Source organism: Chiloscyllium plagiosum, unplaced genomic scaffold, assembly GCF_037043375.1.
Source record: "Chiloscyllium plagiosum isolate Xiang-an unplaced genomic scaffold, Cpla_swu_hap1 HiC_scaffold_45, whole genome shotgun sequence".
In the NCBI taxonomy this organism is placed as follows: domain Eukaryota; kingdom Metazoa; phylum Chordata; class Chondrichthyes; order Orectolobiformes; family Hemiscylliidae; genus Chiloscyllium; species Chiloscyllium plagiosum.
Genome location: NW_028270183.1, coordinates 35297412 through 35318631, shown reverse-complemented (window position 1 = coordinate 35318631; position 21220 = coordinate 35297412). Strand labels below are relative to the sequence as shown.

At 52.8% G+C, this 21220-nt stretch overlaps 1 protein-coding gene across 6 annotated transcripts in view; it reads right to left on the bottom strand.

Moving 5' to 3' along the window:
• Positions 1-17488, bottom strand: part of LOC122552159 (CD209 antigen-like protein C) — a 284890-nt gene extending 267402 nt beyond the window's left edge. For 3 of the 6 annotated variants that reach the window (XM_087983487.1, XM_087983482.1, XM_087983485.1), the window contains exons 1-2: positions 17165-17351; positions 16339-16458 (exon numbers count right to left, since the gene is read on the bottom strand). In XM_087983487.1, coding sequence (XP_087839613.1) covers positions 16339-16458; positions 17165-17252 — 208 coding nt within the window. In that variant the 5' untranslated portion in view covers positions 17253-17351. Of the gene's footprint in view, positions 1-16338; positions 16459-16767; positions 16855-17164; positions 17352-17397 lie in introns of those variants that run through there. The other 3 variants (XM_087983484.1, XM_087983488.1, XM_087983486.1) reach the window with 3 other exon arrangements.
• Between the last annotated feature and the right edge of the window lie 3732 nt (positions 17489-21220).

The following is a 21220-nucleotide window of genomic DNA, read 5'->3' as shown; positions in this document are numbered from 1 at the left end:
CCCTCACACTGGGCTCACTCTCCTCCCTCACACTGGGCTCACTCTCCTCCCTCACACTGAGCTCACTCTCCTCCCTCACACTGAGCTCACTCTCCTCCCTCACACTGGGCTCACTCTCCTCCCTCACACTGAGCTCACTCTCCTCCCTCACACTGGGCTCACTCTCCTCCCTCACACTGGGCTCACTCACCTCCCTCACACTGGGCTCACTCTCCTCCCTTACACTGAGCTCACTCTCCTCCCTCACACTGGGCTCACACTCCTCCCCCCACACTGGGCTCACTCTCCTCCCTTACACTGGGCTCACTCTCCTCCCTCACACTGGCCCCACTCTCCTCCCTCACACTGGGCTCACTCTCCTCCCTCACACTGAGCTCACTCTCCTCCCTCACACTGGGCTCACTCTCCTCCCTTACACTGAGCTCACTCTCCTCCCTCACACTGGGCTCACTCTCCTCCCTTACACTGAGCTCACTCTCCTCCCTTAAACTGAGCTCACTCTCCTCCCTCACACTGGGCTCACTCTCCTCCCTTACACTGAGCTCACTCTCCTCCCTTACACTGAGCTCACTCTCCTCCCTCACACTGGGCTCACTCTCCTCCCTTACACTGAGCTCACTCTCCTCCCTCACATTGGGCTCACTCTCCTCCCTCACACTGGGATCACTCTCCTCCCTCACACTGGGCTCACTCTCCTCCCTCACACTGGGCTCACTCTCCTCCACTAATAGTGGGTTCACTCTCCTCCCTCACACTGAGCTCACTCTCCTCCCCCCACACTGGGCTCACTCTCCTCCCTTACACTGAGCTCACTCTCCTCCCTCACACTGAGCTCACTCTCCTCCCTCACACTGGGCTCACTCTCCTCCCTGACACTGAGCTCACTCTCCTCCCTCACATTGGGCTCACTCTCCTCCCTCACACTGGGCTCACTCTCCTCCCTTACACTGAGCTCACTCTCCTCCCTTACACTGAGCTCAGTCTCCTCCCTCACACTGGGCTCACTCTCCTCCCTTACACTGAGCTCACTCTCCTCCCTCACATTGGGCTCACTCTCCTCCCTCACACTGGGCTCACTCTCCTCCCTCACACTGGGCTCACTCTCCTCCCTCACACTGGGCTCACTCTCCTCCACTAATAGTGGGTTCACTCTCCTCCCTCACACTGAGCTCACTCTCCTCCCCCCACACTGGGCTCACTCTCCTCCCTCACACTGGGCTCACTCTCCTCCCTCACACTGGGCTCACTCTCCTCCCTCACACTGGGCTCACTCTCCTCCACTAATAGTGGGTTCACTCTCCTCCCTCACACTGAGCTCACTCTCCTCCCTCACACTGAGCTCACTCTCCTCCCTCACACTGGGCTCACTCTCCTCCACTAATAGTGGGTTCACTCTCCTCCCTCACACTGGGCTCACTCTCCTCCACTAATAGTGGGTTCACTCTCCTCCCTCACACTGAGCTCACTCTCCTCCCCCCACACTGGGCTCACTCTCCTCCCTCACACTGAGCTCACTCTCCTCCCTCACACTGAGCTCACTCTCCTCCCTCACACTGGGCTCACTCTCCTCCCTCACACTGGGCTCACTCTCCTCCACTAATAGTGGGTTCACTCTCCTCCCTCACACTGAGCTCACTCTCCTCCCTCACACTGAGCTCACTCTCCTCCCCCACACTGGGCCCACTCTCCTCCCTCACACTGGGCTCACTCTCCTCCCTCACACTGAGCTCACTCTCCTCCCTCACACTGAGCTCACTCTCCTCCCCCACACTGGGCTCACTCTCCTCCCTCACACTGAGCTCACTCTCCTCCCCCACACTGAGCTCACTCTCCTCCCTCACACTGGGCCCACTCTCCTCCCTCACACTGGGCTCACTCTCCTCCCTCACACTGGGCTCACTCTCCTCCCTCACACTGAGCTCACTCTCCTCCCTCACACTGGGCTCACTCTCCTCCCTCACACTGAGCTCACTCTCCTCCCTCACACTGAGCTCACTCTCCTCCCTCACACTGGGCCCACTCTCCTCCCTCACACTGGGCTCACTCTCCTCCCTCACACTGGGCTCACTCTCCTCCCTTACACTGAGCTCACTCTCCTCCCTCACACTGGGCCCACTCTCCTCCCTCACACTGGGCTCACTCTCCTCCCTCACACTGGGCTCACTCTCCTCCCTCACACTGAGCTCACTCTCCTCCCTCACACTGAGCTCACTCTCCTCCCTCACACTGGGCTCACTCTCCTCCCTCACACTGAGCTCACTCTCCTCCCTCACACTGGGCTCACTCTCCTCCCTCACACTGAGCTCACTCTCCTCCCTCACACTGAGCTCACTCTCCTCCCTCACACTGGGCCCACTCTCCTCCCTCACACTGAGCTCACTCTCCTCCCTCACAGTGGGCCCACTCTCCTCCCTCACACTGGGCTCACTCTCCTCCCTCACACTGGGCTCACTCTCCTCCCTCACACTGGGCTCACTCTCCTCCCTCACACTGAGCTCACTCTCCTCCCTCACACTGGGCTCACTCTCCTCCCTCACACTGGGCTCACTCACCTCCCTCACACTGAGCTCACTCTCCTCCCTCACATTGGGCTCACTCTCCTCCCTCACACTGGGCTCACTCTCCTCCCTCACACTGGGCTCACTCTCCTCCCTCACACTGGGCTCACTCTCCTCCACTAATAGTGGGTTCACTCTCCTCCCTCACACTGAGCTCACTCTCCTCCCTCACACTGAGCTCACTCTCCTCCCTCACACTGGGCTCACTCTCCTCCCTCACACTGAGCTCACTCTCCTCCCTCACACTGAGCTCACTCTCCTCCCTCACACTGGGCTCACTCTCCTCCCTCACACTGGGCTCACTCTCCTCCCTCACACTGAGCTCACTCTCCTCCCTCACACTGAGCTCACTCTCCTCCCTCACACTGGGCTCACTCTCCTCCCTCACACTGAGCTCACTCTCCTCCCCCACACTGGGCCCACTCTCCTCCCTCACACTGAGCTCACTCTCCTCCCCCACACTGGGCCCACTCTCCTCCCTCACACTGAGCTCACTCTCCTCCCTCACACTGGGCCCACTCTCCTCCCTCACACTGAGCTCACTCTCCTCCCTCACACTGGGCTCACTCTCCTCCCTCACACTGAGCTCACTCTCCTCCCTCACACTGAGCTCACTCTCCTCCCTCACACTGGGCTCACTCTCCTCCCTCACACTGAGCTCACTCTCCTCCCTCACACTGGGCTCACTCTCCTCCCTCACACTGAGCTCACTCTCCTCCCTCACACTGAGCTCACTCTCCTCCCTCACACTGGGCCCACTCTCCTCCCTCACACTGGGCTCACTCTCCTCCCTCACACTGGGCTCACTCTCCTCCCTCACACTGAGCTCACTCTCCTCCCTCACACTGGGCTCACTCTCCTCCCTCACACTGGGCCCACTCTCCTCGCTCACACTGAGCTCACTCTCCTCCCTCACACTGAGCTCACTCTCCTCCCTCACACTGGGCCCACTCTCCTCCCTCACACTGCGCTCACTCTCCTCCCCCCACACTGAGCTCACTCTCCTCCCTCACACTGGGCTCACTCTCCTCCCTCACACTGGGCTCACTCTCCTCCCTCACACTGGGCTCACACACCTCCCTCACACTGAGCTCACTCTCCTCCCTCACACTGGGCTCACTCTCCTCCCTCACACTGAGCTCACAGTCCTCCCTCACACTGAGCTCACTCTTCTCCCTCACACTGAGCTCACTCTCCTCCCTCACACTGAGCTCACTCTCCTCCCTCACACTGGGCTCACTCTCCTCCCTCACACTGGGCTCACTCTCCTCCCTCACACTGAGCTCACAGTCCTCCCTCACACTGAGCTCACTCTTCTCCCTCACACTGAGCTCACTCTCCTCCCTCACACTGAGCTCACTCTCCTCCCTCACACTGGGCTCACTCTCCTCCCCCCACACTGAGCTCACTCTCCTCCCTCACACTGGGCTCACTCTCCTCCCTCACACTGGGCTCACTCTCCTCCCTCACACTGGGCTCACACACCTCCCTCACACTGAGCTCACTCTCCTCCCTCACACTGGGCTCACTCTCCTCCCTCACACTGAGCTCACTCTCCTCCCTCACACTGAGCTCACTCTCCTCCCTCACACTGGGCTCACTCTCCTCCCTCACACTGGGCTCACTCTCCTCCCTCACACTGGGCCCACTCTCCTCCCCCACACTGAGCTCACTCTCCTCCCCTCACACTGGGCTCACTCTCCTCCCTCACACTGGGCTCACTCTCCTCCCTCACACTGAGCTCACTCTCCTCCCTCACACTGGGCTCACTATCCTCCCTCACACTGGGCCCACTCTCCTCCCCCCACACTGAGCTCACTCTCCTCCCTCACACTGGGCTCACTCTCCTCCCTCACACTGAGCTCACTCTCCTCCCTCACACTGAGCTCACTCTCCTCCCTCACACTGGGCCCACTCTCCTCCCTCACACTGAGCTCACTCTCCTCCCTCACACTGAGCTCACTCTCCTCCCTCACACTGAGCTCACTCTCCTCCCTCACACTGGGCCCACTCTCCTCCCTCACACTGGGCTCACTCTCCTCCCTCACACTGGGCTCACTCTCCTCCCTCACACTGGGCTCACTCTCCTCCCCTCACACTGAGCTCACTCTCCTCCCTCACACTGGGCTCACTCTCCTCCCTCACACTGGGCTCACTCTCCTCCCTCACACTGAGCTCACTCTCCTCCCTCACAGTGGGCCCACTCTCCTCCCTCACACTGGGCTCACTCTCCTCCCTCACACTGGGCTCACTCTCCTCCCTCACACTGGGCTCACTCTCCTCCCCTCACACTGGGCTCACTCTCCTCCCTCAGACTGGGCTCACTCTCCTCCCTCACACTGGGTTCACTCTCCTCCCTCACACGGGGCTCACTCTCCTCCCTCACACTGAGCTCACTCTCCTCCCTCACACTGAGCTCACTCTCCTCCCTCACACTGGGCCCACTCTCCTCCCTCACACGGGGCCCACTCTCCTCCCTCACACTGAGCTCACTCTCCTCCCTCACACTGGGCTCACTCTCCTCCCTCACACTGGGCTCACTCTCCTCCCTCACACTGGGCTCACTCTCCTCCCCTCACACTGGGCTCACTCTCCTCCCTCACACTGTGTTCACTCTCCTCCCTCACACTGGGCTCACTCTCCTCCCTCACACTGGGCCCACTCTCCTCCCTCACACTGAGCTCACTCTCCTCCCTCACACTGAGCTCACTCTCCTCCCTCACACTGAGCTCACTCTCCTCCCTCACACTGAGCTCACTCTCCTCCCTCACACTGGGCTCACTCTCCTCCCTCACACTGGCCCCACTCTCCTCCCTCACACTGAGCTCACTCTCCTCCCTCACACTGAGCTCACTCTCCTCCCTCACACTGAGCTCACTCTCCTCCCTCACACTGAGCTCACTCTCCTCCCTCACACTGGCCCCACTCTCCTCCCTCACACTGAGCTCACTCTCCTCCCTCACACTGAGCTCACTCTCATCCCTCACACTGGGCTCACTCTCCTCCCTCACACTGAGCTCACTCTCCTCCCTCACACTGGGCTCACTCTCCTCCCTCACACTGAGCTCACTCTCCTCCCTCACACTGGGCTCACTCTCCTCCCTCACACTGAGCTCACTCTCCTCCCTCACACTGAGCTCACTCTCCTCCCTCACACTGGGCTCACTCTCCTCCCTCACACTGGGCTCACTCTCCTCCCTCACACTGGGCTCACTCACCTCCCTCACACTGAGCTCACTCTCCTCCCTCACACTGGGCTCACTCTCCTCCCTCACACTGAGCTCACTCTCCTCCCTCACACTGAGCTCACTCTCCTCCCTCACACTGGGCTCACTCTCCTCCCTCACACTGGGCTCACTCTCCTCCCTCACACTGGGCTCACTCACCTCCCTCACACTGAGCTCACTCTCCTCCCTCACACTGGGCTCACTCTCCTCCCTCACACTGAGCTCACTCTCCTCCCTCACACTGGGCCCACTCTCCTCCCTCACACTGGGCTCACCCTCCTCCCTCACAGTGGGCCCACTCTCCTCCCTCACACTGGGCTCACTCTCCTCCCTCACACTGTGTTCACTCTCCTCCCTCACACTGAGCTCACTCTCCTCCCTCACACTGGGCTCACTCTCCTCCCTCACATTGGGCCCACTCTCCTCCCTCACACTGGGCTCACCCTCCTCCCTCACAGTGGGCCCACTCTCCTCCCTCACACTGGGCTCACTCTCCTCCCTCACACTGTGTTCACTCTCCTCCCTCACACTGAGCTCACTCTCCTCCCTCACACTGGGCTCACTCTCCTCCCTCACACTGAACCCACTCTCCTCCCTCACACTGGGCTCACCCTCCTCCCTCACAGTGGGCCCACTCTCCTCCCTCACACTGAGCTCACTCTCCTCCCTCACACTGGGCTCACTCTCCTCCCTCACACTGAACCCACTCTCCTCCCTCACACTGGGCTCACCCTCCTCCCTCACAGTGGGCCCACTCTCCTCCCTCACACTGAGCTCACTCTCCTCCCTCACACTGTGTTCACTCTCCTCCCTCACACTGAGCTCACTCTCCTCCCTCACAGTGAGCTCACTCTCCACCCTCACACTGGGCTCACTCTCCTCCCTCACACTGAGCTCACTCTCCTCCCTCACACTGAGCTCACTCTCCTCCCTCACACTGGGCCCACTCTCCTCCCACACACTGGGCTCACTCTCCTCCCCTCACACTGAGCTCACTCTCCTCCCTCACACTGAGCTCACTGTCCTCCCTCACACTGTGTTCACTCTCCTCCCTCACACTGGGCTCACTCTCCTCCCTCACACTGGGCTCACTCTCCTCCCTCACACTGAGCTCACTCTCCTCCCTCACACTGAGCTCACTCTCCTCCCTCACACTGGGCTCACTCTCCTCCCTCACACTGGCCCCACTCTCCTCCCTCACACTGAGCTCACTCTCCTCCCTCACACTGAGCTCACTCTCCTCCCTCACACTGAGCTCACTCTCCTCCCTCACACTGAGCTCACTCTCCTCCCTCACACTGGCCCCACTCTCCTCCCTCACACTGAGCTCACTCTCCTCCCTCACACTGAGCTCACTCTCCTCCCTCACACTGGGCTCACTCACCTCCCTCACACTGAGCTCACTCTCCTCCCTCACACTGGGCTCACTCTCCTCCCTCACACTGTGTTCACTCTCCTCCCTCACACTGAGCTCACTCTCCTCCCTCACACTGGGCTCACTCTCCTCCCTCACACTGAACCCACTCTCCTCCCTCACACTGGGCTCACCCTCCTCCCTCACAGTGGGCCCACTCTCCTCCCTCACACTGAGCTCACTCTCCTCCCTCACACTGAGCTCACTCTCCTCCCTCACACTGAGCTCACTCTCCTCCCTCACAGTGAGCTCACTCTCCTCCCTCACACTGAGCTCACTCTCCTCCCTCACACTGAGCTCACTCTCCTCCCTCACACTGAGCTCACTCTCCTCCCTCACAGTGAGCTCACTCTCCTCCCTCACACTGAGCTCACTCTCCTCCCTCACACTGGGCTCACTCTCCTCCCTCACACTGGGCCCACTCTCCTCCCTCACAGTGAGCTCACTCTCCTCCCTCACACTGAGCTCACTCTCCTCCCTCACACTGAGCTCACTCTCCTCCCTCACAGTGAGCTCACTCTCCTCCCTCACACTGAGCTCACTCTCCTCCCTCACACTGAGCTCACTCTCCTCCCTCACAGTGAGCTCACTCTCCTCCCTCACACTGAGCTCACTCTCCTCCCTCACACTGGTCTCACTCTCCTCCCTCACACTGGGCTCACTCTCCTCCCCTCACACTGTGTTCACTCTCCTCCCTCACACTGAGCTCACTCTCCTCCCTCACACTGGGCTCACTCTCCTCCCTCACACTGGGCCCACTCTCCTCCCTCACACTGGGCTCACCCTCCTCCCTCACAGTGGGCCCACTCTCCTCCCTCACACTGGGCTCACTCTCCTCCCTCACACTGTGTTCACTCTCCTCCCTCACACTGGGCTCACTCTCCTCCCTCACAGTGAGCTCACTCTCCTCCCTCACAGTGAGCTCACTCTCCTCCCTCACAGTGAGCTCACTCTCCTCCCTCACACTGAGCTCACTCTCCTCCCTCACACTGAGCTCACTCTCCTCCCTCACACTGAGCTCACTCTCCTCCCTCACAGTGAGCTCACTCTCCTCCCTCACACTGAGCTCACTCTCCTCCCTCACACTGAGCTCACTCTCCTCCCTCACACTGAGCTCACTCTCCTCCCTCACACTGGGCTCACTCTCCTCCCCCCCACACTGGGCCCACTCTCCTCCCTCACACTGGGCTCACTCTCCTCCCTCACACTGAGCTCACTCTCCTCCCTCACACTGGGCTCACTCTCCTCCCTCACACTGTGTTCACTCTCCTCCCTCACACTGAGCTCACTCTCCTCCCTCACAGTGAGCTCACTCTCCTCCCTCACACTGAGCTCACTCTCCTCCCTCACACTGAGCTCACTCTCCTCCCTCACACTGAGCTCACTCTCCTCCCTCACACTGGGCTCACTCTCCTCCCCCCCACACTGGGCCCACTCTCCTCCCTCACACTGGGCTCACTCTCCTCCCCTCACACTGTGTTCACTCTCCTCCCTCACACTGTGTTCACTCTCCTCCCTCACACTGTGCTCACTCTCCTCTCCCACATTGAGCTCACTCTCCTCCCTCACACTGGGCTCACTCTCCTCCCTCACACTGAGCTCACTCTCCTCCCTCACACTGGGCTCACTCTCCTCCCTCACACTGTGTTCACTCTCCTCCCCTCACACTGTGTTCACTCTCCTCCCTCACGCTGTGTTCACTCTCCTCCCTCACACTGTGCTCGCTTACATCCCTCACACAGGGCTCTCTTTCCTCCCTCCACACTAGGCTCACATGCCTTCTCTCATGCCAGGCTCACTCTCCTCCATCACACTAGGCCTACTCTGCCCCTGCAACACTGGGCTCACTGACCTTCCACACGCAGGTTCTCTCCCCACCCCTCCAACATTGAGCTTGTTCTCCTCCCCGACACTGAGCTCACTCTACTCTGCAACACTGGGTTGACACTCCTCCCCACACTGTGCTCACTCTCCCACTGACACTGGGCATACTCTCTCCCTTATATTGGCCCACTCTCCTCTCTCACAGAGGGCCCACACTCCTCCCTCCTCTACACTGGACCAATGCTTCTCCCTCATACTGGCCTCTCTCTGCCTCACCCTGCCTCCTGTAAAAACGCCATCCCTTATTCCCAATTCCTCCGCCTCTGCCGCATCTGTTCCCAGGATGAAAAATTCCACCGCAGAAAATCCCAGATGGCCTCCTTCTTCAAAGACCAAAATTTCCCACCCGTATGGTCAACTACACCCTCCAATGCATCTCAGCTGGGTTTGCTTTCCTGCCGTTATGCTGTGCTCACTCTCGCTTCACCCTCCGGGCTGGGCTCACTCTGCTCCCCTCCCTCAACTCTGGGCTCACTGCCCCTCCCCACATGAGTTCACACTCCCCCCTCCAAAATTAAGCTTCTTCACCTTCACTGAGCTCACTCTACTCCCCCACAGTGGGATGACACGCCTCCACATATGGCCCTCACTCTCTTCCCTCACACTGGGCCCACTCTCCTCCCTCACACTGGGCCCACTCTCCTCCCTCACACTGAGCTCACTCTCCTCCCTCACACTGGGCCCACTCTCCTCCCTCACACTGAGCTCACTCTCCTCCCTCACACTGGGCCCACTCTCCTCCCTCACACTGGGCCCACTCTCCTCCCTCACACTGGGCCCACTCTCCTCCCTCACACTGGGCCCACTCTCCTCCCCCACACTGGGCCCACTCTCCTCCCTCACACTGAGCTCACTCTCCTCCCCCCCACACTGGGCTCACTCTCCTCCCTCACACTGGGCTCACTCTCCTCCCTCACACTGGGCCCACTCTCCTCCCTCACACTGGGCCCACTCTCCTCCCTCACACTGGGCTCACTCTCCTCCCTCACACTGGGCTCACTCTCCTCCCTCACACTGGGCTCACTCTCCTCCCTCACACTGAGCTCACTCTCCTCCCTCACACTGGGCTCACTCTCCTCCCTCACACTGAGCTCACTCTCCTCCCTCACACTGAGCTCACTCTCCTCCCTCACACTGAGCCCACTCTCCTCCCTCACACTGAGCTCACTCTCCTCCCTCACACTGGGCTCACTCTCCTCCCTCACAGTGGGCCCACTCTCCTCCCTCACAGTGGAATTTCTCTCCTCCCCTCCTCAACACTACCCTCACTACCCCTCCCCACGTGGGTTCACTCTCCCCCCTCCAACATTAAGCTTGTTCACCTCCCCCACACTGAGTTCACTCTCCTCCCTCACACTGGGCTCACTCTCCTCCTCAACATTGGTCTCGCTCCTCTCCCCTCACGCTATGCTCCCTCTCCTTCCCCCACACTGGGCTCAATCCTGGCCCTCACTCTGCACAGCCAACACCGCCCCCCTCACACACGCACTTGGCTCACTGTCCCTCTCCCTGGCAATGGGCTCCATCTTCCCCTACAATGCTGAGCTCACATCCCCCCCCCCCTCCGCCAAAGCTGGGCTCAGTGCCCCTCCTCATGTGGGTTCGTCTACCCCTCCCACCCCCTCTCCTACACTGAGCTCATTCTCTTCCCCGCACCGGGCTCATCTTCCCCTTCCCCCACACTGGGCTCACTTTACTCCTGCACACCAGCTCACTGGGCCCACACTGCTGCCCCTCCCTCCCCCACACTGCGTTCACTCTGCCGCCCCTCCCCTCACTCTGAGCTCACTGTCCTCTTTCCACACGGGGCTGTCTCTCCTCCCCTGCACTGGGCGCAACCTGCCCCCCCACCACCACGCTGAGCTCACTCCCACTCACACTCCACCTCCACTGGGCTCACTCTCCTACCCTCACACCAGGCTCATTCTCCTCCCCCATGAGTGTTACTGCTGTTGCTGGGAGGAGTCGAGTCTCTTGCTGTGGCTGCAGCTGGACATACTTGGGAAGCCGGGTCTGCTCTAGCTCACCCGAAGGTGCCGTGCAAGGCTTTTAAAGACACAGAATTGGGGAAAGAAAAATTGCATAAGTGAAAAAACAAAAAGAACCAGAAAGCAGACAGAAGTGCATAAGCCCTGAACCAGGAACTTGCTGCTACTCCTCCACCATCTTGACAGATTTGCTGTGAGTTCACAAACTGTAGGCATACAACACTGCTACGCTCTTGTAACACCTTCCTTACAACCTGCTTGACAGTTTTAAATAAATTAACCATCCAGAAAAATGTCCATAGTACAAGAGAAGAAGATTGTGGGTGTCATAAAACACAAAAAGGTGGACAATACCCTAGAACTCAGTGGTAAACTAGGGAAGTGATTGCTGGGCCCTTTGTTGAGATACTTGTATCACCAAAAGCTGAAGGTGAGGTGCTGGAAGACTGGAGGTTGGCTAATGGCTCGGCACTATTTAAGATATGTGGTAAGGTAAAGCAGGAAACTATAGACCGGTGAACCTGACATCAGTGGCGGTCAAGTTGTTGGAGGGGATCGTGAGGGACAGAATTTCCATGTATTTGGAAAGGCAAGCCCTTGTACCACAGGGCAAGAGTTATAGCTGGGGTAAAGGCAATTTACGATGCGATTAGGCAAGATTTAGGATGCATAGGATGGGGAAGGAAATTGCAGGAAATGGGCACAATTGAAATTTGGTGCTTGTTCAAGGAGCAGCTGCTTTGTGTCCTTGATAAGTATGTATCTGTCAGGCAGGGAGGAAGCAATCAAATGAGGGAGCTGTGGTTTACTGAAGAAGTTGAAGCTTTTGTCAAGAGCAAAAAGGAGGTTTACGTGAGGAGGAGATGTGAAGGCTCAGTTCGGGCGCTTGAGATTTATAAGTTAGCCAGGAAGGACCTAAAGAGAGCGCGAAGAAGAGTTACGAGAGGACAGGAATATTTGGCAGGTTGGATCAAGGAAAACCCTAAAGCTTTTCATAGGTATGTTACGAATAAAAGAACAACGAGAGTACGATTAGGACCAGTCAAGGACAGTAGTGGGAACTTGTGCGTGGAGTCCAAGGAGATAGGAGAGGTGCTAAATAAATATTTTTCATCTGTATTCACACTGGAAAAAGACATTGTTGTCAAGGACAATGCTGAGATAAAGGCGATTAGATTAGACAGGATTGAGGTGCATAAGGAGGTCGTCTTAGCAATTCTGGAGAGTGTGAAAATAGATAAGGCCCCTGGGCTTGATAGGATTTATCCTCTGATTCACTGGGAAGCCAGGAATGAGATTGTAGAGCCTTTGGCTTTAATCTTTACGTCATCATTGCCTACAGGAATAGTGCCAGAAGACAGGAGGACAGCAAACGTTGTCCCCTTGTTCAAGAAGGGGAATACTTCAGTTGTGGGTAAAGTGTTGGAAAGGATTATAAGAGATAGGATTTATAATCATCCAGAAAGGAATAATTTGATTAGGGATAGTCAACATGGTTTTGTGAAGGGTAGGTCGTGCCTCGCAAACTTTATTGAGTTCTTTGAGAAGGTGACCAAACAGATGGATGAGGGTAACGGGGTTGATGTGGTGTACACTGATTTCAGTTATGCGCTTGATAAGGTTCCCCATGGTAGGCAATTGGAGGGATGGGATTGTTGGTGATTTAGCGGTTTGAATCAGAAATTGGCTCTGTGGTTGATAGAAAATATTCACCCTGGCATTCGGTTATTAGTGCTGTACCGCAAGGATTTGTTTTGGGGTCATTGCTGTTCGTCATTTTTATAAATGACCTGGATGAGGGCGTAGAAGGATGGGCTAGTAAATTTGCAGATGAGACTAAGATAGATGGCGTTGTGGACGGTATAGAAGGATGAGGAACATAGATAAGCTGCAGAGCTTGGCTGAGAGTTGGCAAATGGAGTTTAATGCGGAAAAGTGTGAGGTGATTCACTTTGGAAGGAGTAGCAGGAATACAGAGTACTGGGTTAATGGTAAAATTCTTTGCAGTGTAGATGAGCAGAGAAATCTCCAGGCCCATGTACACAGATCCCTAAAAGTTTGCCACACAGGTTGATAGGATTGTTCAGAAGGCATACGGTGTGTTAGCTTATATTGGTAGAGGGACTGAGTTTCAGAGCCATGAGGTCATGAGGCTGTTTTCTTTAGAGAGAAGAAGTTGAAAGGTGACTTAATAGAGACAAATAAGATTATCAAAGGATTGCATAGGGTGGACAGTGAGAGCCATTTTCTTCAGATGGTGATGTCTAACATGAGGGAGCATAACTTTAAATTGTGGGGTGATAACTACAGAACAGAATTCAGAGGTAATTTCTTTACTTAGAAACTAGTAGGAGCGTACTAAACTGTCAACTTTAAAAGCATTTAAATGGCCATTGGATAAACATATGGATGATAATGGAATAGTATAGGTTAGATAGGCTTCAGATTGGCATCACAGGGTGGTGCAACATCAATGGCCAAAGGTTCTGTACTGCGCTGTAATGTTCAATTACTTATGTTCTACGATTAGGGATAGCCAACATGGCCTTGTGCATGGGAAATCGAGTCTCACTAACTTGATTCAGTTTTTTGAAGAAGTCACAAAGCAAATTACTGTGGATGCTGGAATCTGAAACCAAAAGAGAAAATGCTGGAAAATCTCAGCAGGTCTGGCAGCATCTGTAAGGAGAGAAAAGAGCTGATGTTTCAAGTCTAACTGACCCTTTGTCAAAGAGGATTGATGTGACCTATGTGGACTTCAAGGACAGACCCCCCTGGTGCTCACCTTCCACCCTACCAACCTTCGCATAAACTACATCATCCGCCGACATTTCCACCACCTCCAAAAAGACCCCACCACCAGGGATATATTTCCCTCCCCACCCCTTTCCACAAAGACCGTTCCCTCCGTGACTACCTGGTCAGGTCCACACCCCCCAACAACCCACCCTCCCTTCCTGGCACCTTCCCCTGCCACTGCAGAAATTGCAAAACCCGCACCACACCTCCCCCCTCACCTCTATCCAAGGCCCTAAAGGAGCCTTCCACATCCATCAAAGTTTTACCTGCACAACCACTAATATCATTTATTGTATCCGTTGCTCCCGATGCGGTCTCCTCTACATTGGGGAGACTGGGCGCCTCCTAGCAGAGCGCTTTAGGGCACATCTCCGAGACACCCGCACCAATCAACCAAACCGCCCTGTGGCCCAACATTTCAACTCCCCCTCCCACTCTGCCGAGGACATGGAGGTCCTGGGCCTCCTCCACTGCTGCTCCCTCACCACCCGACACCTGGAGGATGAACGCCTCATCTTCTGCCTCGGAACACTTCAACCCCAGGGCATCAATGTGGATTTCACCAGTTTCCTCATTTCCCCTTCCCCCACCTCACCCTAGCTCCAGCCTTCCAGCTCAGCACTGTCCCCATGACCTGTCCTACCTGCCAATCTCTCTTTCCACCTATCCGCCCGACCCTCCTCTCTGACCTATCACCTCCATTCCCCCCCCATTCACCCATTGTACTGTTTGCTACCTTCCCCCACCCTCCTCTCTGACCTATCACCTCCATCCCCACCCCCATTTACCTATTGTACTCTATGCTACTTTCTCCCCATCCCCACCACCCTCTCATTTATCTCTCCACCCTGCAGGCACCCTGCCTCTATTCCTGATGAAGGGCTTTTGCCCGAAACGTTGATTTTCCTACTCCTCGAATACTGCCTGACCTGCTGTGCTTTTCCAGCACCACTCTAATCTAGACTCTGGTTTCCAGCATCTGCAGCCCTTGTTTTTACCAATGTGGACTTCAGTAAAGCATTCGACAGTGTTCCGCATGGTTGACTGCTTAACAAGAGCACAATCTCCCCGTGTCTGCGTGGATTTCCTCCGGGTGCTCCGGTTTCCTCCCACAGTCCAAAGATGTGCAGGTCAGGTGAATTGGCCACGCTAAATTGCCCGTAGTATGTTAGGTGAAGGGGTAAATGTAGGGGAATGGGTCTGGGTGGGTTGCTCTTCGGAGGACTTGTTGTGCCGATGGGCCTGTTTCCACACTGTAAGTAATCTAATCTAATCTAATCTAAAATTACATCACATGGAATACAGGGAGACCTAGCCATTTGGATATAGAACTGGCTCGAATAGGAGACAATGGACTTACTAAAACATACAGACAGGTGGCAGAGGCAATTTACTATGGAGAAGTGTGAGGTAAGAAGTGAGAAAGAGAAAAATTAGGAAATATGAACCTATTAAATGTACAGCTGACATGGGAAAGTTACACAGGGTGACACAGCACAGGAACAGTATATTCATGGTTTGTGACCATGTCATTTGTTTTCCCTCCATTGATCCATTGACCCTTGGATTTAAACATTATCCAGCTCACTCAGAGATAGTTTCTCACAGAAAGTCACATTCAGTTCAGCAGGAAGTAATAATGAACAAACTAAAACCCAAAATAGGAACCAAAAATTATCAAACTCCACAAAGTTAGCAAAATCTTTTACATCTGGCAAATTCCTTCCTGCGGTAGAAAGATTATCACAGAATCATAAAATTAGAGTGCAGGAGGCCATTCAGCCTATTTTGTCTGCATCAGCTTTGCAAATGGGTTTATCCATATTTAGTTGTTGCAGAATCAAAATCTGGCTTGTATCTACTGTTAAAACGTTTCATCAACGAAGTCTCTAAAATCCTCAATCATTATTTCTATACTGATTAAACCCTAAATCAGTGCAGTCATAGCAATCCATTGAATGAACAGTATTCATATGATCTACACTGGAATAGAAACTCAATAATACAACATTTTCACATAAACCCGGGTACATCCTGGTTGAATGACAAAGTCTTCCTCTTCCTTCACCGATGACAGATCATTGCTGCAGTCCATGTTGCTTCAGAAAATTAACAGTTGAGCTGCTCCCATTGTTGAGATCCTCTGAGACGATGTGCTCTGGATTTGGAAACTGTGAGGACTGTGTGAATGACTGCTGTGCCCTACAGGGGACACGCTCACCCATGAGGAGACAAGGCAGCAACTGGGCTACTGACTGAATTGTGGCATAGATGATGGCACGGCAATGGGGGGGGGGGGCAGTGCTTTGAATGGAGTCCAAATCATCCAGGCTCATTTCACTGCTGCATTATTAATAAGTTTAATTAATGCACAACTGAAAATTACATTTGTCAATTGTCATTGGATTATTCACATAACACTAACGCTACCCCTACCCCAACACAGTTCAAAATGACACAACGCTTACACAGTATCACTGCAGCAGTAAGCATCCCCATGGACAGCAGGATGGAGAGACCCAGGAGAATGCAGATGACCAGAGGTGACCATTTTCCTTGGACAGGCTCTGTTGATTGAGCACCATGTTCTGTAAAGTGTAAGTTAAAGTCATCACGGAAAGGATTGTGAACTTGTGAGCAACAGCGCAAGTGTTTTTTTCATTTAGTGTTAAGAGAAGAGGTAGAATGTTTTAAACATTAGACCTGATTGGCATGCACTTGTTCAGCTCACAAACATTCATTTAACAGCAGCTAAAAAATCTCAGACCAGAAAATAATTGAAATGACAAAATGTATGGGCTATTACAAAGAACAGATATAAAATGCCTGTACTATTATGAAAACTATTGTGTAATCTACATCATAAAAGAAATAAAGACAATTTTTAAATCACAAACCTCCCTCCTTGTCAATTCTGCAATGTTTCACTGACCCCTCTTCAACATCTTTACTTCAAAGTCTTCCTCATAGATTTCACTGTGAATCTATAACACCATCAGTTAAAAGGGTGGTCTCACAATTTTTTTTTCACCGATTGATTTATTTCATTGTATGTTCACAACACAAACAAGTCAAAAAGATAGTCACAGAAGACTGGCTGACCCTATTACGTTATATCACTGTGCAGCTCTAAACTCCATCAATTCTGAAGTAGAATTTCTTGACAACACTTTGTCTCTAACAATCAAAAATGACACTTACATTGTTGTTCATTGATTTGAAAGTTAATTACTTCTCGTTCATTAACAAAGACTCAGTAACTTGTACAATCATGACCAGACTACTGATGTTTACCTGATTTTAGGTTTTGCTGTTTCATGTCTAGTTCCAGTTGGTCATGACACAAGTTTTCCAGATTGGTATAAATGTTGTCTAGCTCCATGTTCTCACTTAGGAGATCTTCCTGTCTTTACAGGCACCTAGAGAAAAACAACATTTTATTCTCACAGTTTCTCTTCCGGAATTTCTGTTTCTTATCAGCTGAAAAGGTAAGGACGTATGAAAAAGACATTAAGATAATTTCATACTTCTGCTTTTTGATGATGGCATGCACTTGTATCCACTTCCTTTAACACAACTAAATTTGTTTCCGCTCTTAACGAATAAGAGTGGCAGGTGGGCGGCACGGTGGCACAGTGGTTAGCACTGCTGCCTGACAGCGCCAGAGACCCGGGTTCAATTCCTGCCTCAGGCAACTCCATGTGTGGAGTTTGCACATTCTCCCTGTGTCTGTGTGGGGGTGCTCCGGTTTCCTCCCACAGCCCAAAGATGTGCAGGTTAGGTGAATTGGCCATGCTAAATTGCCCATAGTGTTCGGGTAAATGTAGGGGAATGAGTCTGGGTGGGTGCGCTTCGGCGGGTCGGTGTGGACATGTTGGGCTGAAGGGCCTGTTTCCGCACTGTAATTAATCTAATTTCTTATAAAGAATATATTGCTGCCCTGTGATTGATTACTGAAAATGCTGCTGCAATATTTTCCAGTCTGTTGCCCACACAAAGCTATGTGGGAGGTGGCTGAAAATGTGTTGCTGGAAAAGCGCAGCAGGTCAGGCAGCATCCAGGGAACAGGAGAATCGACATTTCGGGCATAAGCCCTTCTTCAGGAATGGGAGGTAGTATGGCGAAGAGAAAGTAAGAGGCTTCAAGGCCGACATAATATAATGGGGCAAGAGTGAAGTCCACTTCAGTTGAAAAGACCAGAATGACAGCTATTATTTAAATGGTGATAGATTGCGAATGTTTGTTGAACTAAGGAACCTGGGTATCATTGTACACTAGCCACTGGAAGTAAATATTGGTGCCACAAGCTATGCCATGCTATGCTATGTTGGCCTTTAAACACAACAGGATTTGAGTTCAGGAGCAAGAGTCTTACTCCAACCGTACAGCGTCTTAGTGTACTGTGTGCAGTTTTGGTCTCCTCATCTAAGAAAACATACACATGCTAACGAGGTACTGCAGTGAAGGTTCAGATTCCTGGGATAGCAGGATTGTCACGTGAAGGAAGATTGGGTCAATTTGGCCTGTATTTGCAGGAGTTTAGAAACAACACTGAACCCCAACTATCAAAGTTGCAGTGCAGTGTACTATGTTGACAGTATCCTCTACAAGACAGTGTGGAGATGGGATACTCCTCACTTGCCTGGATGGATGCAGCTCTAGCAACACTCAAAAATCTCGACAACATCCAGGACAAAGCCACTCACTTGATTACACAACATCCATAAACATCCACTTCTTCCCCAACTAACGCTCAGTAGCAGCAACGTGTACAAGATGTACAGAAATTAGATTTAGATCTAATGACAATCAGATAATCTGCTGTCAGGGATGTTTCTTAAGGGTTTAAATATTGGCCACAACATTGGGGAGAGCTCCCCAACCCTCCCCCCCAATAAGCTGGGAGAGCAGAAGTAGTCTTTGGGTGATCACTCAGTCAAAATGTGGTGAGTCTTTCAAAGCAGCACTCCACAGTGCTGCAGAGCCTAGATCAGCCTCAGTATGTGTTCAAATGCTGGATCAATCATGAACCATGATGATTTTGCCTTGTTGTAACCTGGGCGGATAGCTTGGCAAGTTGGTGTTAAAAGAGCAATTGTCTCACCTGAACCTCAGCAAAAAGCAACACTTGTGACCTCTGTGCTTGACTGAAATCTGAGACCCGAGAAGGGAAACAGGAATGAAGGTAGCAACCCAGATAGTCCTTTCCTGCATAGCAATGTGTGAAAAACTGAATCAAATGAAATTCCAGGAAACCTCATGCCCAATTCCTTATAGTGGCATAATTCCTCAAAATCACACAACACCAGGTTATAGTCCAACAGGTTCATTGAAAGCACAGCAGTCAGAGCTTCATCAGGTGGCTGTGCAGGACAAGACTATAAGACACAGAACTTATAGCAAAATTTTACAGTATCATGTAACTGAAATTATATATTATAAAAGACCTGGATTGTTGGTTAAGGATCTCATCTTTTAGAATGACCATGTTGGTTTCAGTTCTTTTGCATGTAAATCATGAAACTTTTTTTAAAAGTTACATTCTCAAATTCACTTGGTGTTGTGTGATTTTTAACTTTGCACACCCCAGTACAACACCGGCATCTCCAAATCGTGTTACAGTTCACATGTCTTGATGTGTTGAAGTGCTCCTACACAGTGCCAGCCCAGTGGGTGTAACATGGTTCGGTGAACGTCACTGACAGTCTGCAGGCACTCTTGACTGGAGGTCTGGATCTAGACAGCCTGGCCTCAGGCGGCAGCCCCTCAGCCCATGTGGCTGGCTGGGTTGGCTGACCAGTAGAAGCTCGGACACTGGGCCAAGGTGGGGAAGAGTTAGGATGGGGTGGGGTGTTGTTGGCTGAGGACATCATTCTCAGGCAGGATCCCAATGACATTTAATATAGCTGCTGGCCTCTGATTGACTCAAAGCTCTCGGAGGGTAGGATATCCAGCCTCAGCTCCTTAATCTTCAGGGGAGAAGCCTGTCGTCACAAATTAAGTCAGTAACTGGCACTTAATTGGGGTGGGGAGTGTGGGGCTGTGGGACGGGGGGGGGGGGGGGGGAGGGGGTAGGGCTGTCCAAAAAGAGGGGTCACGCTCATCATCCACAAGATTACACTCATTGTCTAACATTGTCCAGTCTGAGAAACACTCATTTACCTTTGTTCTTTTTTAAATGTAAACAATCATTCTCCGACTGCATGTCATAGAGTCATGGAGATGTACAGCATGGAAACAGACCTTCGGTCCAACCCGTCCATGCCGACCAGATATCCCAACCCAATCTAGTCCCACCTGCCAGCACCTGGCCCATATCCCTCCAAACCCTTCCTATTCATGTACCCATCCAAATGCCTCTTAAATGTTGCAATTGTACCAGCCTCCACCACATCCTCTGGCAGCTCATTCCATGCACGTACCACCCTCTGTGTGAAAAAATTGCCGCTTAGGTCTCTTTTATATCTTTCCCCTCTCACTCTAAGCCTATGCCCTCTAGTTCTGGACTCCCCGACCCTAGGGAAAATACTTTATCTATTTATCCTATCCATGCCCCTCATAATTTTGTAAACCTCAACAAGGTCAACCCTCAGCCTCCGACGCTCCAGGGAAAACAGCCCCAGTCTGTTCAGCCTCTCCCTGTAGCTCAGATCTTCCAACCCTGGCAACATCCTTGTAAATCTTTTCTGAACCCTTTCAAGTTTCACAACATCTTTTTGATAGGAAGGAGACCAGAATTGCACACAATATTCCAACAGTGGCCTAACCAATGTCCTGTACAGCTGCAACATGACCTCCCAACTCCTGTACTCAATACCCTGACAAATAAAGGAAAACATACCAAAAGCCTTCTTCACTATCCTATCTACCTGCGACTCCACTTTCAAGGAGTTATGAACTTGCATTCCAATATCTCTTTGTTCAGCAACACTCCCTAGGACCTTACCATTAAGTGTATAAGCCCTACTAAGATTTGCTTTCCCAAAATACAGCACTTCGCATTTATCTGAATTAAACTCCATCTGCCAGTTCTCAGCCCATTGGCCCATCTGGTCCGGATCCTGTTATAATCTGAGGTAACCCTCTTCACTGTCTACTACACCTCCAATTTTGGTGTCATCTGCAAACTTACTGACTGTGCCTCTTATGCTCACATCCAAATCATTTATTTAAATGACAAAAAGTAGAGGGCCCAGCACCGATCCTTGTGGCACTCCACTGGTCACAGGCCTCCAGTCTGAAAAAACCCTCCACCACCACCCTCTTCTACCTTTGAGCCAGTTCTGTATCCAAATGGCTAGTTCTCCCTTTATTCAATGAGACCTAACCTTGCTAATCAGTGTCCCATGG